A 21,597-nucleotide genomic window follows, 5' to 3' on the forward strand; every position below is an offset into this window, starting at 1 on the left:
TTAATTAATATATATTTTAGAAGTTAATCCACATATGACCAATTGGTTTTAGGTTTGAACCTTCCAAAAAATCTAACATGATATCAAAGCAAGATTTTGGGTAGCCTCACCTTTCATAGAAAAGTCTCTGTCATCTCTGTCTGTCGCCCAAGTCAATCACTCAGCTCATGGTATGTTACCTCCACGTGCATCTGAGTTGTTACCTCCACGTGCATCTGAGCTGCATGTGAGAGAGAGTGTTAAATTTGTCCTCATTCGCTCATTTAAGTCACTTAAGCTTGGTTAATATATTCTAGAGGTTACTCCACCTATTGCATGCCAATTGGTTTTAGGTTGGAACTCTCTAAGAAATCTAACATTATGTGTATCAACTATTTCTAGTAAGGGGGTGTTTGGTTAGCTCAATTCCACATTTTCATTATTGCATTCACATTTTGATTGTTTGGTTCCTCATTTTGCAAATGTGTTTTGGAGAACACATTTTCCAAACTCTTTCTCATTTTCGGATTTTTCCATTTTAAGTGTTTGGCTCCTCTCTTTTTTTTTCTCCAAGTTTTGGCAAAATGGCTTCACCCATTTTGCTTATCTAGAGCGCAGAAGTCAAAAAGTGCTTTGGAGGTGTTTTTCTCATTTTACGTTCTTTTACGAAAATGCCCTTGAAGAAGTTAAATGCTGTGGAGGTATTTTGCCCATTCTACGTTCAATAATGCATAAAGCTTCCAGTCATTAAATAATGCATAAAGCTTCCAGTCATTAAAAGAACAGGTCCATATTGTACAGCATTGGATGCCTAACCATATATTGGTTTATTCAAATGTGAAAAAACGGCTCTTCGATAAACCAACTTCAACCATCTGCTGGTAGTTCCTAATAATAACGTTTGTGTGATTTTGTTAATCTCATTTATTATTTTAGTGATTCCTTAACTTAATCGTCCTCTTATTTCTATTAAACTATATAAATTTCAATTTCAATTAGTAAAAAACATTATTTATAATATTTTTATACAATAATAAAGAAATATATTCTGCACATATTCATCCAAACACTACTAGATTCAAAATACACTATGACCATAATCCAAAAATCCAAAAAATTAAGAATGAAAAGTCAAAAAGTAGGCTGCCAAACACTCTATCAGATTCAAACTATATTTTGACCAAAAAGCCAAAAAACTAAAAAATTGAAAATGAAAAGCCAAAAAGTAAGCTCTCAAACGGCCCCTAAGTCAATTCTGATGGTTATTGACCAACTGGGGCTTGCTCAGTTGGCCAAGACTCTTGCATCTCATTAAAAGATTAGGAGTTCGAGTCTCCCCACCTGCGTATGGGTGTTCTTCCCTAAGAGGGTTTTTCCTTTCTTTTATTGTTTCTACCTTATAATGAGCTTATTTCTTGTATTGGTTGAATTGTTGGGTTTGGTTGTCTCGTGAACTCTCACAATTGATGTAGTGTCCCGGGTTTGTACTATGTACTTCTTATCTTACGTAAAATGATCTCTTCTATCGATTAAAAAAATTTTTTTTGATGGTTATTGATATCAAATAAACACATTAAGAAACCTTCGTAGTATCTACTTAATTATTGTTATTTTTAATTCGAATTTATTTTTGGATTGTAGAAGGATCATTTATGATAGATCCTAAAAAGAAAAGAGAACCCTTGTCGACTTTCCCCTGCCCTTGCAAATAATCAGCCAAAAGCCAAGAAAATCTTATAACAAGCTGAAAAATCCGCCACAAGTATGAGCCGAAGTTGCCAATGAAATCAATGGGAGAAAAGAAATTATCGCACCATTTGTATGGGGCAGGATTACTTTTCTGAAAAATACTGCCACTAACTTATTGCATGGTATTTACTTTTGTTTATTCACATGGAAAACCTCTAACATGGTAACATGGCCAGAATATTCATATACAAATCATCAAAATACGGCTACATTTCCCGAAATGACCAAAATATCCTTATATTATAAACCAACGAAAATACCCATACGCTTACAAAATGGCCAGATTTTCCGCTATAACAGAAACTTCTTTTTTGTATGCGATGATAATATATGGTAGGAAGGAGATAAAAGAACCTTCATTTATAGACATTTATTTGACTATTATTATTATCAACAATCTTTATAATTTTTGCATGCAACTCTGGCCTTTTCTTTACAATAATGCTGGAGATTTATTCCTCCAACTACGTCTGAAAGAATTTCTTTTTCCTTCTTAATTTACAATCATTTATGAAGATTCTACTAAAATATTATTTTCGAGCATAGAACTGTTAAAGGCCTGGAAAATATTTATTAGATCGTTAATTGTAGGTGTCGTCTTTGGTAAGTCTTTATTTCCAAAAACTTGAACATATTGGGACCAAAGTCGTGTCCATATATTATAGGTATATATTAATGTTGTTTCAAATTAAGTAGCTAAGTGTTCATGCATAAATACAGGTTGGCAGTGATCATGGTTATATATATATATATAGGTTGCTTTGCATATGCAGAACTTTGGATACATCTTTTGTCTGCCAATATGATATACGTTAGCGGAGGTTAATGGGGTGTTAGAGGTTAGCACAGGGGTCCAGAGGTTATCCATAACCCTGGCTCCAAAGCCCTGCCCCTCGTGGGACTCAAATCTTAGTCACCACTGGGAAAATAGGAGATGAGTTACCAACTTCACTAGAAGTGATTCTCAAAAATTTGGATACATCCTGCCCTTTGAAATTTGGAGCACGTAGAATATGAAATAAACACGACAAGAAAACTTGGATACATCCAAAGTCCTAAGGTTGTAGTGGTTTTTTTTTGGTAAGTGTCCTAAGGTTGTAGTTATTGTTATGTTTGTTTTTTACTCTTGCAGAATAACCATCATAGGGCTTGAGAAGAAAAGAAAATAGGAAGGAAAAAAAAAACCTATAAAATTATACGCATAACTTATTACGATGGCTACAAAACATAATATATTTTCCTCTTATATTGCTTCAATCAACCTCATGTCAGAAAATCAAGATGTTAAGTCTGATGTAGATCAGTATTATCGCTGTGGTTAAACTTGTATCGGCATATACTCTTTCTCATGTGGCATCGATCTGTAAGTTTGTAGATCAGTGACCGAGCTTTGCTGATAACTCTGAAATTAAAGAGGACATTTTTGTCATACAATCTCGAAATGGAAGCTTCATTACACAATGAAAGTTACTCCTTTTGTCTCGAGAGATTACGGTTCAAACCTTGAAACTTATCCTTTTGCTTGTACCAGCGAGAAAATTAAAGTCAAAATTGCATAGCTTAAAAAGTACAAGTACAACACGTGAAGTTTTCACCCCATAGTCTTCAGATATGACATCAAAACAAAGCCTAATTCAAATAAATACAAAACCAAATGCGGAAAATTATGTGAAGGTAGGCATCCCGTTTAACACGTTTATGGATTGACATAGATTCTCCTCTTTTCGAGACAAATTCGAACTAATGATGTCATTGCATAGGCTACCTCTTTTAGAAAGTATATATAAGACCATCTCTCAATGAAAATGTCAAAGGAAAATTTTGTCATGTGAAGGTAGGCATCCCGTTTAACACGTTTATGGATTGACATAGATTCTCCTCTTTTCGAGACAAATTCGAACTAATGATGTCATTGCATAGGCTACCTCTTTTAGAAAGTATATATAAGACCATCTCTCAATGAAAATGTCAAAGGAAAATTTTGTCATGATACGGTCCTAAAGTGGTGTAATATGACAGTCTTGCTCTTATGATGTACGTATTATTTTTTGGTCAAATTAACCTTTGTCTATACGTTTTGGATATGAGTATCCTCTAACCTTTAAAAATGCCCAAAAACACCCCATCATCTATAATTGTTGTTTTATACTCATAAATTGTGCGCACGTGTGTGTGTCGATCCTAACAAGTGGTATCAGAGCATCGGGCTGTTTTTTGATCACACGGAAGAACATCTGTTTCGAAGTTCGATGTGATGAAGTTCGATGGGATGGAACTTTGAAATTCAGATTGTGGCAACAACAGGTAAAGGATCTGTTGGTGCAGTAGGGCTTGTACAAGGGGTTGAAGGCGAAGCCAGAAACCATGTCTAATGACAATTGGGAAGAACTCCAAATGAAGGCGGTGAGTACGATTCGTTTGTGTCTTGCAGACGAAGTTATGTATCACATGTTGGGTGATGAATCGCCGGTTGGAGTTTGGACTAAACTGGAGAGCAGGTATATGTCAAAGTCGTTGACGAACAAACTGTTTTTGAAGCAGAAACTATTTGGGTTGAAGATGGTCGAGGGTGCTGATCTGATTCAGCATATCAACACATCAATCAGGTTGTGAGCGACCTGTAACGGATTGACGTAAAGTTTGAGGAGGAAGACCAAGCGCTAATGTTACTGTGTTCACTACCGATTTCTCTCGAAAACCTAGTTACAACCTTATTCTGGGGGAAAGAAACCCTAGAACTTGAGGAAGTCACTGCAGCCCTTCTGGTGTATAATCAACGCAAACAACAAACAGAATCGCTGCAGGGTGAAGGTCTGGTGGTTAAGGGGTACGGGGATCGTGGCAGGAAGAAAGAGAGGGGTAAATCAGTTTCGGGGCATGGAAGGTCTCAGTCAAAGAACAGGTCCAAGGGCAGATTTGAGTTTAAGTGTTACAGGTGTCATGAATCGGGGCACATGAAGAAAGACTGTCCGTAGAGGGGAAAGGGAACTGACTGGAAGAAGAAGGGAAAGACATGGGAGAGGAAAGATAGATCAACTTCTGCAAACGTTGTGGAGCAGGAGTCAAATGCTGGTGATATGCTTTCGGTTTCAACTGGTTGAATGACATGGCAGATTCGTGGATTCTGGATTCAGCATGTTCGTTTCATCTGGCTCCTAACAAGGATTGGTTCAACACCAACAAGTCAGTGGATTGTGGTAATGTTCTTATGGGTAACGATGCATCATGTAAAGTCATAAGAATAGGCACAATTAAAATTAGAATGTTTGATGGTGTTGTGAGAACTTTGGGGGATGCTAGACATGTTCCAGATTTGAGAAAAAATTTGATTTCATTGGAAACCTTAGACTCTATTGGCTGCGGGTATAAAACAGAAGGTAGAGTTATGAGGGTAACGAAGGGTGCCATGGTAATTATGAAAGGTTCCAAGGTTCTTGGAAATATCTATAGGTTGGTAGGGAGTACAGTTGTAGGTAGAGCTGCTGTCACTACAACGGATGATACTGATGATACTATGCTTTGACATATGCTGTTGAGACATATGGGAGAGCATGGGATGTTAGAGCTGCATAAGAGGAATCTGCTAAAAAGGGGTAAAATCGTGTAAATTGAATTTCTGCAAGTTTTGTGTTTTGGAAAAATAGTGTAAAAACAATGCAAGGTGCAGTTTATGAATACAACTCACAGAACGAAGGGAATTCTTGACTACGTTCATTCAGATGTTTGGGGGCTAGTGAGGGTAGCTTCAAAAAGGAGGATCTTTGTATTTCTTGTCCTTTATCGATGATTTTTCGAGGAAAGTTTTGGTGTACTTCATGAAACACAAGTCTGAAGTTTTTGCTAAGTTCAGAGTGTAGAAAGCTGAAGTGGAAAACCAGACAGGGAAAAAGATTAAGTGCTTCAGGACAGATAATGGGAAGGAATTCAAGAATGAGCATTTTCTGAAGTTTTGTGAGGAACAAGGGATTCAGCGACACTTTACAGTTCGAAAGACACCACAGTAGAATGGGTTGCATAAAGGATGAACAGAACCATAGCAGAAAAGGCACGGTATTTGAGATTGAATGCGGGACTTCTAAAGGTTTTTTGGACAGAAGCAATGAGTATGACATGCTTTGTTATAAACAGGACATAGAGTGCTGCTTTGGATGGGAAGATAGTTGAGGAGATGTGGATAGAGAAAGAGGTTGACTACTCAGGGTTGAGAATATTTAGGTGTCCAGTCTATGTTCATGTTCCAAGTAATGAGAGGTCAAAGTTTAATGTGAAGTCTAGACAGTGTATCTTTCTTGGTTATGAGAAAGAGGTAAAAGGGTACAAGCTTTGGGATCCAAAGACAAAAAAGGTGGTGATCAGTAGGGATGTGGTATTTGATGAGGAATCTATGGTCAAGGCACAGTGGAAGGTTCAAAAAGCTGAGTCAGAGGAAGTGAGCAGTAGATAGCAGGGCATACAGGTTGAGCTAGAAAGTTTTGATATAGGTGATACATGGCCAGATGAACAACAGCAGTAGGAGCAACAGCAAAGCTTGGCCACTGGGAAAATCAAGCGCATTATCAATCCACCGGTGAGATATGGGTTTGAGGACTTAGTTTCTTATGCATTGACTACTACTAGTGGGGATCCATCTACTTTTCAGGATGCTATCACGAGTTCTGAAAGGGACAGATGGATGGAAGCCATAGTGGATGAAATGGAGTCTTTACATAAGAATAAGATTTAGAAGTTGAAAGAACCGCCCAAGGGAAAGAAGCCAGTGGGTTGTAAGTGGGTATACAAACGGAAAGAGGCAGCCATAGAAAAGGAGAGGGAAAGTTCAAAGCTTGGTTAGTAGCAAAAGGGTATTCACAGAGGAAGATGATTGATTTTGATGAGGTCTTTTCTCCAGTGATGAGGCATACTTCAATCAGGGTTATCTTGGCATTGGTGGCTAGCTATGATCTAGAGTTAGAGCAGATGGATGTGAAAACAGCATTCCTTCATAGTGATTTGGAAGCAGTCATATACATGGAGTAGCTTGAGGGGTTCATGCAGCCAGAGACTGAGCATCTTGTTTGTAAGTTGAAGAACTCACTTTATGGGCTGAAACAGTTTCCAAGACAATGGTACAAGAGGTTTGACTCTTTCATAATATGGATTAAGTACTGCTTCGTTTGCTCCGATATATGGAATAACGCCCCAAGCGTGGGGCTTAATACGTCAGTTGAAGCATGATAATCCGGAAGATCGGGATCGTACCCAAGGAAATAATTAATACGGCTTTGTTGGATTTGTAGATGCAAGCAAGGGCTTTCGGCTTATAGACAGCCAACTTGGTTTTACGTGTGTAGTGGGAATTAAAAAGGGCTAAATTGAAAAATAAATAAACTAAGATAAAAGGGCAGGTTAGGTCTAGGAATTACCAACACTCACGACTCAAGTTAAAACTGCATTTCTCACCCAAATACGCAATTCAGGATACACAATTAAGATTCCCAAATCGGAAAATAGAATGGTTCGATTACCAAGCTGGCTTTAGAATTTATTTAGCAAATGACTTGTGCATTAGAGCTCCAAGTATCACGTGTGGTAGGTAGGCGATGCTCCTACCTACACATGATCAAGGAGATTAACACCTTAGCGATTTGACAAATAAACCTGAACCCCACATCGATTCTCGAACCAAAAGTTTAAACTTTATGGTGAAAAATGCGATTCGACTTGAGCCATGAGGTTCTAATTACCCCAGACCTAACCTTGGAAAACTACTCACACATATCTATTGAGATAGGAGTAAGCAAAAATCTACTTAACATAATTGAATTAACAACACTAGAAGAAAATTGGATTAAACGATAGATCGAAAGATTTACTGCAACTTTAATGAAGATGACAATACCAAAAACTAATTAATGAAGACAGAAAATAAAGATTCAAGACTGGAAATGAAGAACATTAAGAACAAAAATAAATCTAGATCTAGATCTACAATGATGTAAGAAAATCTATCTTATCCTCCTTGGTACGCGCTCCAATATTCTTCAGGAGATGCTTCGAAATCACCCTCCTAAAGCCCTCGGCATCGATGGAGAAAGGCTTAGGCTGCTGTGCTAAAGGCCTCAGCATTGATGTAATGTATTTTCTTCCATCGATGCCGAGCAGCTTAGGCCAGATTTCGCTAATTGCTTCGGCATCGATGTAATGTAATACTTCCCATCGATGCCGAACCCATTAACTGCCTGACTGGATAATCATCTTGGCATCGATGTAACTTTTCCCTTCCCATCGATGCTGAGCAGCTTAGCCCCAGCACTTTGTCTTGGTCACTGCTTTGTCTTGCCTTGCAAGCCGTCGGGTCACCTTCATCTCTTGACATGCCTTGACCCTTAAAAACACCTGTTAAAAGGCAAATTCCTACAAAACAAAGTTACGCTACCTCACGAGCAAAGCAATTAAAAACCACTAAATTAACGAAAGAAATAACTAAAACTAGACAATTAGCGCACCCTTAATTGTATTATCGGGTGCTTATCAGGCACACACGTTATGAGTATGATTGTTGCGTTTATGTTAAGAGTCTTGATGATGGTTCCTATATTTTCTTGCTTCTTTATGTGGATGATATGCTGATTGCTGCAAGGAGTATGGTTAAGGTAAACAAGTTGAAGTCTTTGTTGGGTAAAGAGTTTGAATGAAGGATTTGGGAGCAGTTAGGAAAATACTTGGGATGGAGATTCGCAGAGATAGGTCAGCTGGTAAGTTGTGGTTATCTCAAAAGAATTATGTGGTGAAAATGTTGGAGAGGTTTAGTATGAATAATGCCAAACTGGTTAACACTCCAATAGCAAGTCATTTCAGATTATTTTCAGCTTAGTGTTTGGTGTCAGATGAAAAAATTGAGGATATGTCGAGGGTGCCTTTATGCGAGTGCAGTGAGTTGCTTAATGTATGCAATGATTTGTACGAAACCCGATTGGTACATGCCGTTAGCATAGTCAACAAGTACATGGCCAATCCAGGTAGAGACCATTGGAAGGTCGTCAAGTGGATGTTCAGATACTTCAGAGGTACTTCGGATCACAAGATTATGTTTGGTAAGCAGCGGGATTAGATTTCAGTTGAGGGGTATGTCGATGTGGATTATGCTAGGAGTTTGGATGATAGAAGGTCTACAACTGGTTATATGTTTACACTTGTGGGTGGGCCTATTTGTTGGAGATCCATGGTACAACCTTTGGTGGCTTTATCTACCACTGACTCTAAGTATATGGCGGTGACTGAGGTTGCTAAGGAAGCATTGTGGTTGAAAGAGTTTGTTAAGGAGCTTGACATAGATCAAGGTGGAGTTCAATTGCATTGTGACAGTCAAAGTGCCATTTATTTGGCAAAGCATCAGGTGTATCATGCTCGAACCAAGCATATCGGTGTGAGGTTTCACAAGGTGAGATAGTTGATTGATGCAGGTGATTTGATATTGGAAAAGGTGCACACTTCTGAGAATGCAGCTGATATGTTGACAAAGACGGTTACTGTAGACAAGTTTGAGCATTGCTTGGACTTGGTTAATGTCTCCTGGTGCTAGGAAAAGGAAGGCATCCCCCCAACTTACTGGATAGTGATGGTTATCTTCTGAAAGGGCGAGAGTATATTTGCCAAGGTAGAGATCCTTGACGTAGTGGAATTCAAGAGAGACTAGTTAGCGTACTAGTCTAAAAGAGATAAACAACTCGTCGCAATGAGCTAATCTTGCGCACAAGAAAGAAAGAGAAAATCTCTACAATATTATTGATTAAAAGCTTTAAAAGTTAAATAATTGAATAGGTTATAGCCCTTTTTATAAGTTTCTAATCTTAGAAATCCTATTGAAAAAGAAATCTTAAATCATGTCAAAATAAGCGGCATTAAAGAAAATATATTTCCTATTTAATTAAATAAAATTCTAATTCTTGTAGACCAAGAATCCAAATAAAGGTAAAAATTAAAATCAAATTAAATATGAAAAGTTAATAATTCTAACCTAAACGAAAATATTCCTAGTAAAAATCTTATTCTAAAACAATAGAAATAAAATATAGAATCACCTCAATCTTGTCCTACATCAGTAAAGAATCAACACAAATATGCACGATTTATGAGTATAAAACCGTAAAGAATCAACACAGAGATATACGTGGTTTTCCAAAATCGGATACGTCCACGGGAGCGAGAGTGGCTGCTGTTCTTTATAATCACAATATGGAATAGGGTTTACAATATAGAGTATTTATAACTACTATATTCTAACCCTAATCGGATTTGGCCTGTATCCCAAAAATACCCTTGTACGATATCGTATCATACTACGGGGGGCAATGTCCCCCGTACCCCACAGTTACAGAACGCCTAAACCTTCGGCCAAGTCTACTTTCATTGGATCATCGACGATGGGCCAGATGCCGTTGCGCTGCTACGCTCCACTCGTTCTGCTCCATTTCAACATCTAGCATTCTTTCTAGAACTCCTTAATATCTCTTCATACTTAACATATGACCCACAGTTCTAACAATTATTAACCAATCAGCACCCTTCTATCAAAAGACCATTAAGATGAAGGAGTCAGCATGGACATTTTTTTCATAAATGAGGGGGTCAGTGTGGGCGAGTTTTAAGGTATAGAATCGTCATTTTTCCTCATTCCATCAACAGAGTTAGCCAGTTTTTTTATTTCATATAAATGAGGGGGTCTGAACAAGCAGTTTTAAAGGTTATGGGGTCTCTGTGTCCAAAATGTATTGATGAGGAGGTCGCTGTTAATTTCATCTTATTTTTCTTCCTGTCATTTTTGTTATAATTATAACAAGATGTTTTGATTAGCTTACGTGCATTTCGATTAATCCTGAGGGACCAATTCCACTATCGACTAGCGATGGTCCCATTTAAATCAGAGCAAAGTTCTATATGGATTAGCCCAGAGGTTTCAAACCTGAAATCTTATGAGGGAACAATCTTTGAAATATGATCATAATCGAGGCAACCTCTTTGGGTTCATTTTTTCTTCGCGTCATGAGATTGGTGAAGAGAGCGAGACATTTGTGCTAATTAACACTAGGATTGCATCGTAGGAACTAAACCACGCCATCAATTCCTTTGACGATAAAGATTCTAGAAGCCAGAAGGGGGAGAAATATTTGGGCAAATAAAAAGTGTCAGCTCTCGTGCAAGTGGTCCAGCATTGCCTAGCAACTAGTATTTTCATCTTTAATGGGGCCTCTTTTATATGAACCAATCAAATCATTTTTTATTTTATTGAGGAGTTCATCATCGGGTCAGGCCATGAAGCTGCTACCCAAGCCCATTCGTAGGCCGGGCCTAGCAGTTTTTCTGTTTTGGTGGGCCCAGCGGCCGGGATGGTCTATCTGTCAAAAGTTAAAGGGAAAACGACGGCCAATGACGTGTTTTAATAATTAATACCCGCCAAGGACATTTTGTTCATTAACAAATATTCTTAGCATGTCTTTAAAAAATATTAATTATTTAAACACTTCTTGAGCCATCATTTTCCCAAAGTTAAAACCCGTGGACTTAGTTCTATCGTACAAGCCATGAGCCTAGCGGCCAGGCAGCGCATTTTTAATTTTTTTAATCTAAATTAAATTGGTCGTGCAAGTGCAAGTGTGAATAGTCCAACTTCAAAATGACAGGGAAAAAAATCCACTCTTACCCTTACAACAGTAGATAAATAAAATATTTTGAGCCAACAAAGGCTGATTCGGGGGGGAACCAACCAAGTCCACTTTATGGGGCCAATTAAGTATCGACGGTCTAAAACACTAACTTAGTATTATTTTTTTCTTTTTATCGAAATACTACCTTTGTTAAGATTAAAAAAATCATATTTGTTGCTTCTTGTTTAGTTAAAGCCATAGTAACAATAACAAAATCAAACAAAACTACAAACTTGCAGGGCCACGAGATAAATGGAATATTTTATCAATTGAAACATGAAAAGAAATTATCTAATTTTTGTAGCTAGCTAGAAGACCTATTCTTGTGATTTGAACCCTATTAGTGATACCATGTAAACCTATTGATATCGGAATGGGAAGGAAATCAAATAATAGTAAGCAACTGCAAGGTTAAATTAATGTACAGAACAATAAGGACATTGAATAAGGGTCGGGCAAGGAACGTACTCTCTGTATAGATATGATCGATCTCAAAAAAGCAAGTGCTCTTCTTGGTCTTGTATCGATACAGCTCCAATGACGGACCCAGGAATTTCCTATACTAGAGGCATCTATTATTCATAATGTTCAACAAAAATAAGCAATCCAAACATAATTACATAACACTAGGCTCAAACATTGATTGCAAAAGAGTAAATTAGATAGAGTGCTCACTAACCTTGCTTGGTTGGATATGTTCCCTAATGCTGAAACTTGTTTTCTTGGTCGTGGGGTTTCAGACCATTGCCTTATCTCTGTGGCTATGGTTTCTCCCAATGGCAGAAGGAAGCCTTTTAAATTTTTCAACTTCTGGTTGCAACATCCTGATTTCGGTCAGATTCTGAATAATTCTTGGTGTAATCCTGTGGAAGGGGGGCCTATGTTTGCTCTCTCCTCCAAGCTCAGAAGATTAAAGAGTGTTTTGAGACAGCTGAACCTGAAGTGCTACTCTAACATTAGTAAAAGGGTTCTGGAAGCTAAGGTTGAGTTATGTACTGTGCAGGAAAGATTGTTTGCCTCTCCTACTGATGACACCTTATGCACATAGGAAAAGGAATTAGTTTCCAAGTATATGGAGTTAAGATACGCAGAAGAGGCTTTTGTTAAACAACGTTCCAGGATCAAATGGTTAGCTTTAGGAGATAACAATACTAGTTTTTTCCACCAAAAAGTTTGTGCTCACAGAGCTAGGAACACCATCTTGAGTTTACAAAATGGTGAAGGCCTACTACTAGAAGATCTTGTGGCTATTAGATCTGAAATTCTGGGTTACTATGAAGGGTTGCTTGGTACCCCTTTTAGCAATAGAGTTGATGCTACGCACCAGCTTCAACATGCTATCCTTTCTAAAGTTTCTGATCCTCAGAAAGCAATGTTGATTGCTCCTATTTCTGAGGCTAAGATCAAGAAGGCTTTGTGTTCAATTAATGGGGATAAGTCCCCAAGCCCAGATTATTATAACTCCCTCTTTTTTCAGAAGAACTGGCAAGTGGTGGGTGCTGATTTGATTGCAGTTGTTCAGTCTTTTTTTGTACCTAGTATCATGCCCCAAGCTTGGAATGCTACAGCCATTTCTCTTATTCCTAAGGTCAATTCCCCTACCTCTATTAAAGATTATAGGCCTATTTCTTGCTGTAATGTAGTGTATAAATGCATTACCAAGGTGTTGGCTAACAGATTGCAACCTCTCCTTCCTAGTCTTATCAATCAATCACAGTCTGCTTTTGTCAAGAACAGATCTATAGTTGACCATATCTTGCTAATGCAAGAACTGGTTAGGGGTTATCATAGGGATGTTGGTGAGCCGAGAAGTGCTATTAAGATTGACTTGATAAAGGCTTACGATTCAGTGGACTAGTCTTTCCTCTTTGACATTATGCAGCTAATGGGCTTTCCTTTTGCATTCATTAAATCGATCAAAAGTTGTGTTTGTTCGGCTAGATATTCTGTTGTCATCAATGGGACTCTAGAAGGTTATTTTCAGGCAAGAGAGGTTTGAGACAAGGTGATCCTCTGTCTCCCTGATGAGCACCCAATATTGTAGATATTTGGTGCGACTAGTCCCGTTTTATGTTGTTTTAACTTGCATTTATTTAGCTTTTATTGCGATATTGCACGTAAGGTAGGTTTTTGTGTATTTCAGGTAAAACGTGCTAATAAGGCGATTATGAACGCCAAGGAATGCTCAAGATGCAACCAACTGCTCAAGGCCACGTGCCACCCCGTTGTGGTGCCCGAAAAGTCATGAAGAAATGGTTTGGAGGTTGGTCGGATCGCCTAAGGGTCAAGGGAATTGAAGGAAAAGTGAGGATTTTACCAAATCAACTCATCTTCCGACCAGCTGAGGGTAGAATTGTCATATCTTTTGATGTACAAAGTACTTTTGATCCAAACCACTTGGGTTAGAAAGTAGACTCGTCGAGCTTTCCAACGGTCCAAAGAACACCCAAATCCAAGTTCGGGAGTGTCCGGAGCGAGCCCGTGAAGTTTCCCAAAAAATCTGTCCAGTTGGTATCGATACCTCAAAAATAAGGTATCGGTACCTTGATGCTCCAAGTGAAGACAAGTTGTTTGGTACCGATACCTCAAAAATAAGGTACCGGTACCAATGCCCTTCGACCAGCACTTTATGTTGAATGGTTCAACCTTCCATTTATGGAAAGTTTCCACTTTTGGATTGATTTTGGGATATTTTGAGAGCCTTTTTGTCCATTGTAAGGCTGATTTTATAAGCCCTATAAATAGACTTGTATGCCATTTATGGAAGGATGGCCATTAGTTAGTTTTTAGGCCTAAGTTTCTTTCTTGCTTTCCTAGGAACTCCATTGTTGTTCTTAAGCTTTTCAAGTTATTTCCTTCAAGAACTCAAGTAAGTTTAAGTGTTTTGATGTTTTCTCATGTATTAATGTTGTAGCTACTTGTTAGATCTTCTCATAAATCTAGTTTATTTTCGTTTTCATCGGTGAATCATATTTTCCATGCTTAACTCTTTTTCTATTCTTTTTGCTATGTGTGATTAGTATATAGGTTTGGTCATGAGGTGAGGTTCACTCTATGATTTAGTTGTTCAAATGGTTTCTCTTAACCTTTAGCTTAATTTCAAGGTTTTTGAATGAATTAAACCCATGATGTCTAGTTTTGATCATGGGGTTGGTGGCTTCTTTGATCAATGAAGTTTATCGCCTTGTGCTACGAGCTTGATAATCCTATGCGTGCGAACGATTCTTTTTCGTCTCTCACTTGCGTTAAATGAGTTCAATTTGAATCAGAGCCTTGAGTTAAGTTATAAGTAGTCTTCAGCTTTTAATTCTTCTAGTGGAATCCGGACGGTTTCAGTCCACTCTTGAGTTAGATGAAGAAACCGTTTGATGGCTAAGTTGTGGGTAAATCAATCCCTTTGATTTGACCATCTCTAATCTAGTTTAATTCCAAGTTTAAATTTCGTCATTCAAATCGAATACCGAAGTTGGCCGCTTGAACGCCACAACTCTCTACGCAACATCTAATCCGAATTAGCTATAGAGATTATCTCTGTGGGAACGATTCCGGTCTTACCGGATATTATGCTTTCAATGACCTAGCCCTACGCTTGGGGTGTAAACCTTTCTAAGAGGTTAGGTTGCGGCGAAGCACTCCATATCTTTTCCTTTTTGTTATGGAGGCATTTATAGCTCTTCTTCGTTCTAGAGTGGATATGGGTCCTTTCAGTTTTCATCCTAAATGCAGAAGTATAGGCCTGACTCACTTGGTGTTTGCTGATGATCTGTTCATCCTGTGTGGTGCCTCTCAGGACTCTTTCAGTCTTATTAATCAATTGTTGACAGATTTTCATTCTTTTTCTGGTCTCAAACCTAACATGCAAAAGAGCTCTGTTTTTATGTTAGGATTTTTAAGACTGTTAAGCTTACTTTGAGTAGTATTTTGCCCATTCCTGAAGCTCATCTCCCTGTAAAGTACCTTGGTGTTCCTCTTATATCTACTCGTTTAAAAGGTGCTGACTGCTTGATTCTTAAGGAGAAAATTTTGAAAAGGATTCAGGGTTGGTCAAATAGGCCGGTTTCATATTGAGGTAGAGCACAGCTGATTAAGTCAGTGCTCTTTTCTGTGCAAGTCTACTGGAGCTCCATCTTTGTTATTCCTAGCAAAACCATCAAAGAAATTGAGAGTACTTTGATGGCTTTCCTTTGGTCAAGTTTAGAGATGAAATCCTATGCTGCAAAAGTCCAATGGTACCATGTTTGCAGCCCTAAGGAGGAGGGTGGTCTTAGTTTTAGGAGGATAAAGGAATGGAATAAAGCCACAATGCTTCGACACCTTTGGGCCATTTGTAATAAAACTGACACTCTCTAGGTAAAATGGATTCATACTTATATTATAAAAGGACAATGTTTGGACAATGAGAAAGGTGTTGAATCTTCGGAGTTTGGGTCAATCCCTCATTAAATACCAGGTTGGGAATGGTCAGAATACTCACTTATGGTTGGATAATTGGCATCCTCAGGGTCCCCTTTTTAAAGGATTTGGTGAGAGTGTTGTGTACAATCTTGGCAAGTCTTTGCTTTCAAAGGTGTCCTCTATTATTTACAATGGGGCTTGGAGATGGCCTAGGCAAAGAAATAGGGTTACTCAGTTTATAGTAGTTCACACCCCTGCAGATTTTCAGCCAAACTGTTTACATGAAGATTCAGTCGTGTGGCTCCCTCATCCTAGTGGCTTTTCAGTATTTTCTGCATAGGAAGCTATCAGGGTGAAACTTCCGGTTCAAGATTGGGCTCATGTGGTTTGGTATAAGAAGAATATCCCTAAGTGGTCCTTTATCTTGTGGTTAGCTATCCAACAAAAGTTGAACACTAGAGATGGACTTTTTTGAGGTGGGGAATGAATGTAGAAGGTGATTGCACCTTTTGTTCTAATGGCCAGGAAACCCACCATCACCTCTTTTTTCAGTGTCCTTTGTCTATCTCTGTGTGGGATAGCATGTGGAGAAGGTCTTTAAGTGATCAAATGCCCTCTACCTTGCCTGAAGTCATTGCTTGGTATATCCAGTAAGTGAAAGGAATAAGTTTCAGAAGTTTGATTTTAAGGAATATTTTAGCTGCAACTGTGTATAAATCTTTGGATGGAAAGGAACCAACGGGTTTTCAATCAAAATGCCTCAACTTAAGATCAGATTATACTTCGGACTATTTTCTGTGTTAAAGAATCTTTGTGTTTGAAGAGGGGAGTGGATAAGACACAACTAAACAGAGCTCTTTGCAGTAGTTGGGGACTCACGGACAAGATTTTTGGCCCTTCGCACTAGTAGCTTTGGAGTTGGAAATTTGGAATTGGATGTATAGAATTCTTTCTAGTTTTTTTATTCTTGCTCATTTCAGTTGGCATTAGTTTTCAAATGTATAGGTAGGTGCCTTGTTCTTTATGGGGGAATGCCCCTTTGAGTTTGTAGTTGGGTTTGAGCTTTTAATAGAAAGTACTTATCAAAAAAAAAAAAAACATTGATTGCAAAAAGATCTACAACATATAGGCTTCTAAAAGTTTATAAACATGGTATATGCTTTCAAAAGTTCATAAACATGTATGCTTCCAAAAAGTTATCAAAGATTTATGCTTCCAAAAGTTATCAAAATAGCACAAAAATTTAAGTCTTCATCTCCAAATTTTGCCAAGCCTCCTCTCACTAGTAAACCCCGCCGAGTTTCATCTTTTGAAAGTGTTGCATGATGGTCTCATTCGTAACTCCAAAAAAAATATCTCTCTCTACGTAGACCACTAAACTGTCGTTCAACCATTGATCACTCATTTTATTTCGCAACCGATCTTTCACAATGTTCATGGCTGAAAATACCCTTTCAACTATTGCAATGGCAATCGGTAAAATTAATGACAAAGTCAAGAGTAAGGAAACAAAAGGATATACTTTCCCTCTTTTGGTCTCCATAATTTTTCTAGAAAGATCAGCAACTCTATTTAAGCTTGAGAACTCATCACTGGTGCGCATGTCAAAAATATACGTGTCAAGCTGATGAAGTACCATAAGTTCCACTTGAGAGAATTCATTGGGATATAATTCAGCAAGACGAATCAACTTCTTCTTGTCAAAGCTAGAAAATGAGTTGCAAAGATTCAAACATGCCACACAAAGCAACAACTTAGTGGCTGACCACTAAAACGTGAATTTAGGTCTGAAAGTTGCATGTCAACTACGGTGTTGAATAACTCGACTCTATAATGATATAAGTTTGTGATTTTTGAAGCATTGCGCCTTGCTCGCCCTCGAGCTACAAACTTGTCATCCATATTAGGTATATGAATTTCTTTTTTTTTGCAAAAATAATTAACATCATCAAGTAAGGATTCCCACCCAGTGTTCCTCATCATTCAGAGCCTATTCTTTGACATGTTTACCAAATCTATCGCACTTACAATATCTTGATCTTTTCTTTGAAGTGCGAGTGATAACTCTGATGTTATGGCCAATATTGCTCTCATCAAATGAAGATTGAGAACAAATTCAAAAGATTGTAAATTCTCCAACAACACATTTGACTCTACTTTTTGATCTGTATTTAAACAATCCTCGGAGACAAATTCAAGCACTTCAATCACAGATGAAAACATATTGACCAATCTCACTAAAGTGCCATAGTGAGAGCCCAAATGTGTATCACCCGCACATGTTAGACTGGTTTCTTGATTTAAACCTTTTCCACTTGAAAACTCTCCAATGTCAAGTGACTTGATCATAACATCTAGTATTCGGTTATCCCTAAGAATATCACGACGTTTACATGATGCATGCACCAACAATCACCACCACTCTATTAACGAAATAGAAAAGCATGTTGATTTGTTCATGATTTTTTGCAACATCCATGAGAGGTAATTGCAATTGATGGGCAAAGCAATGAACATAAAATGCACAAGGACTGTCTCTTAGTATTAGTGATTTGAGACCATTGAACTCACCTTGCATATGCTAGCTCCATCGTAACCTTGTCCCCTCAATCTAGATGAACTCAACCCAAATCTAGAAAACACACTCTCCATAGCTTCCTTGAGTGTGAGAGCATTGGTATCCGTCGCACTGTCAATGTCCTTTTGTATTTTTGGAGATGTTAACTTAAGATTTTGTGGACCATTGTCAAATGTGACTCCTTTGACTTCTTCATTATGATCGACAAGAAACCTTAAGAGTGCGAGGAAATTTCCTTGGTTCTCTGAATCTTTAGATTCATCATGACCACGGAATGCAAGTCCTTGTTTTAGTAGAAACTGTATACAATCAATTGTTGCATTCAAGCAGATTCGATATTCGATTCAAGCTTGGCTTGATTAGTTGTCAAAACTGTTGGTTTAACAAGTCTTGACATTTACCCCAAGCTTGATTATGACTACTACTATTTGGGCCTCCCACATGAACTTGAAGTCTCCTTTTCTTCTTCCAATTAGAGAAGCCCTCACCAACAAAGTCACCACCCGATAGATCTCCAATCGATGGCTTGAAAAGATAACAACATCGGCAATAAGCAGCGTCTTTTTCTATGCTATACTCCAACCATGTGGGAAATTCATCAAACCAAGCCCCAAGAAAGCGTCATCGTTTTGATCCAAATTGTTTTTTTGGAAAAGTGTGACCACGAGGCTGACAATTAAAGGACCCTTTTGCAAATATAGTCTACAAACTTGGTCTCGGAGATTAGGATTGTAAGCTATAATGCGAGGTCATAATCCAGGATCTGAAGGAAGGTTAGCCAAATTGATTTCCACACGAGAAGGACTAGAAGGAATGTCTCCCACATTGATTTCCATACGAGGAGGGCCAGAAGGAATGTCTCCCATATTAATTTCCACACGGCTTTTTTTTCACGACAGAGAGTTATCTTCTCGTTGGTTTGAAGTATTGGTTTGAAGTATCTCTTCATACTGCACAAAAATCTAATCAACAATCAAATTTTCCCTTTGGGCAACCACAATGTATTCATATACACAGTTTATTAATTCAACAATCAAAACTCAACATGGATTATGATTTATGAGATTGAGAACTATAGTCTATAGTCTATGGAATATTATATACACTGCTTTTTACATGGGAATTGATTTTGTCACTCCCCTTTTTGTTAATACCACTCTCCTTCTCTCAAAAAACACATCATCTTATATAGACACAAAGGGGAGTGGCATTAACAAAAAAAAAAGGAGTGGCAAAATCACTCTTCTTTTTACATACTCAGTATTATATACAAGAAAGTTTTTCAAGGCTCAAGCTACAATAACAAACATTGTATATTCGATTAAGAAAAGAAAGTTTTTTCTTCTATTGGATGACAAACACAGCCGACAACAAGAGAATCTGAGTAGGGCGCTGATATTCGCAGCCCTTTATTTTCTCCCATAGCCCGTTAAAAATTTCCAATTATACTCGACAGTTAGTTACTGAAATTGAGATATATTTTCAACATCCAATTACCGAAATATAATATTTTTTTCAACAGCTATTTACCGAAAATGTATGTTCGGCAGTTGTTTACCGAGAGTTGAACATATTTTCGACATGTAGTTATCGAAATATAATATTGTTTTCAACAGTTATTTATCGAAATATTATGTATGATTTTCAACAACCATTTACCGAAATGCAGTGGGCTATGGGAGAAAATAAAGGGCTGCGAATAACAGAGCCCTCTGAGTATTATTAATGTATTCCAATTGCATCTATTAATGTATTCCTTTTCCTTTACACAGTTACACACAGCACTTACACTGTACACAAAGGACAAACCATAGTTTTTTTTTCATCGGCAATACACAGTGCACAACTTACACTATACACAGAGAGAGAGAGAGACCTTGGTTTAATCACTGTTTGAGTTTCCTCGAGAAATCTGGGCAGATTGCGTGTTAGGGCAGATCGGTTGCCGGTTGGTGATTGCTGATTGGTGAGGGAACCGGCCGGCGAGGCGAGATACACCGGAGACCGGTGACGGCAAGGTGAGTTCTCCATCATTCATGACTCGTGAGCGAAAGGGGCGAGTGAGTGGCAAGAGTGGGCAAGGCGCTTGGGTTTTTCCGATTTGGGGGAACAGGAGAAGGGAAGGGTTAGCGTTCTTTTCGTCTAAAATAAATTATTATTTTTTTAGAGCGGTGGGGGTACGTGATCCCATGTGCCCTATGGTCGGTCCGCCCTTAGATACAATACGGTACCTTCTTCTTCTTGCTCGAACAATTCTCAATCGTTAATTAGGACTATTTTCTCCGGTTCATTGGTCCCAAAAGTGTTGCAAACCGGTTCTCCATTCAAGCTCAATATCTTTCTTAATTGCCTAGATCTGAACAATTAATAATGCTATAGGAGCCCTCGTCTCGTCTGTGGGGACGAATTCCTCCTTGTAGTTCACTTCCCAAAACTGTCATGTCCCAGATGAATGTGGCTCTCCAACCTGTTAAGTGATGTTAACATCATAACATCAAACACTTTCTCGATCTCATGAGAATTAATGCCGCCAAATGGAATAACCATCAAATACATAAACAAAGGTCCCAAAAAAAACATTCTCGACACATGTAGCTAGTGTTCGTTTTAGAACATATATATTTATATTTATATATATATGTGTGTGTGTGTATAAATCGGGGCGGTTCAATGGACAACTATTTAGACACCTAAAAAGACACCTCATATATATATATATATATATATACTAGAGAATGAGCCCGTGCCTGAAGGCACGGCACAACACGTTCTGAAGACAACTAAATTGAATTATTTTTCTTTGCCTAAAAAAGGTACATCTAATCAATTTCAAGCAAGTGAAATTCAAAAAAACATACTACCAATTTACAACTACCAACAAAAAAAAAAGTTGTCTAAGTTTCACCCAAAAAAAAAAATTGATCACAACCTAAGCCAATTAAACCACTGCATAATGATCCGCTCTTTCAACCTCTCCAGCCTCCGCAAAATATGCATAGAGCAGTTTTAACAATTCATCAATTAAATTAGATACAAAAACTTGCACATTTCATCACACCCCTTTAGAGAATGCTAACTAAGAATGATTTCTAATAGCAAATGAGGCGCCCATGCCTGAAGGCACTTATTCAAAAGCATTGACCAACAACCCTGACTCATTCAATTTTCAAAAATTATTGCACCACATAAATACTCACACACACCCACTCAACA

The 21,597-nt window shown here is 38.0% G+C and overlaps 2 protein-coding genes across 2 annotated transcripts; one reads left to right on the forward strand and one right to left on the reverse strand.

The window, feature by feature from the left end:
* The first annotated feature begins 15,807 nt into the window (after nt 1-15,807).
* Nucleotides 15,808-16,146, forward strand: LOC131313912 (uncharacterized). Its single transcript, XM_058342406.1, has one exon. The coding sequence runs from the start codon at nt 15,808-15,810 to the stop codon at nt 16,144-16,146; it is 339 nt and encodes a 112-aa protein (XP_058198389.1).
* A 942-nt stretch (nt 16,147-17,088) lies between these two features.
* Nucleotides 17,089-18,155, reverse strand: LOC131313913 (uncharacterized). The gene is made up of 2 exons (XM_058342407.1): nt 17,835-18,155; nt 17,089-17,574 (listed from the first exon to the last, which is right to left on the reverse strand). Exons 1-2 carry the CDS (start codon nt 18,153-18,155, stop codon nt 17,089-17,091), a joined length of 807 nt encoding a protein of 268 aa, XP_058198390.1.
* Between the last annotated feature and the right edge of the window lie 3,442 nt (nt 18,156-21,597).

Source organism: Rhododendron vialii, chromosome 13a, assembly GCF_030253575.1.
Source record: "Rhododendron vialii isolate Sample 1 chromosome 13a, ASM3025357v1".
In the NCBI taxonomy this organism is placed as follows: Eukaryota; Viridiplantae; Streptophyta; class Magnoliopsida; order Ericales; family Ericaceae; genus Rhododendron; species Rhododendron vialii.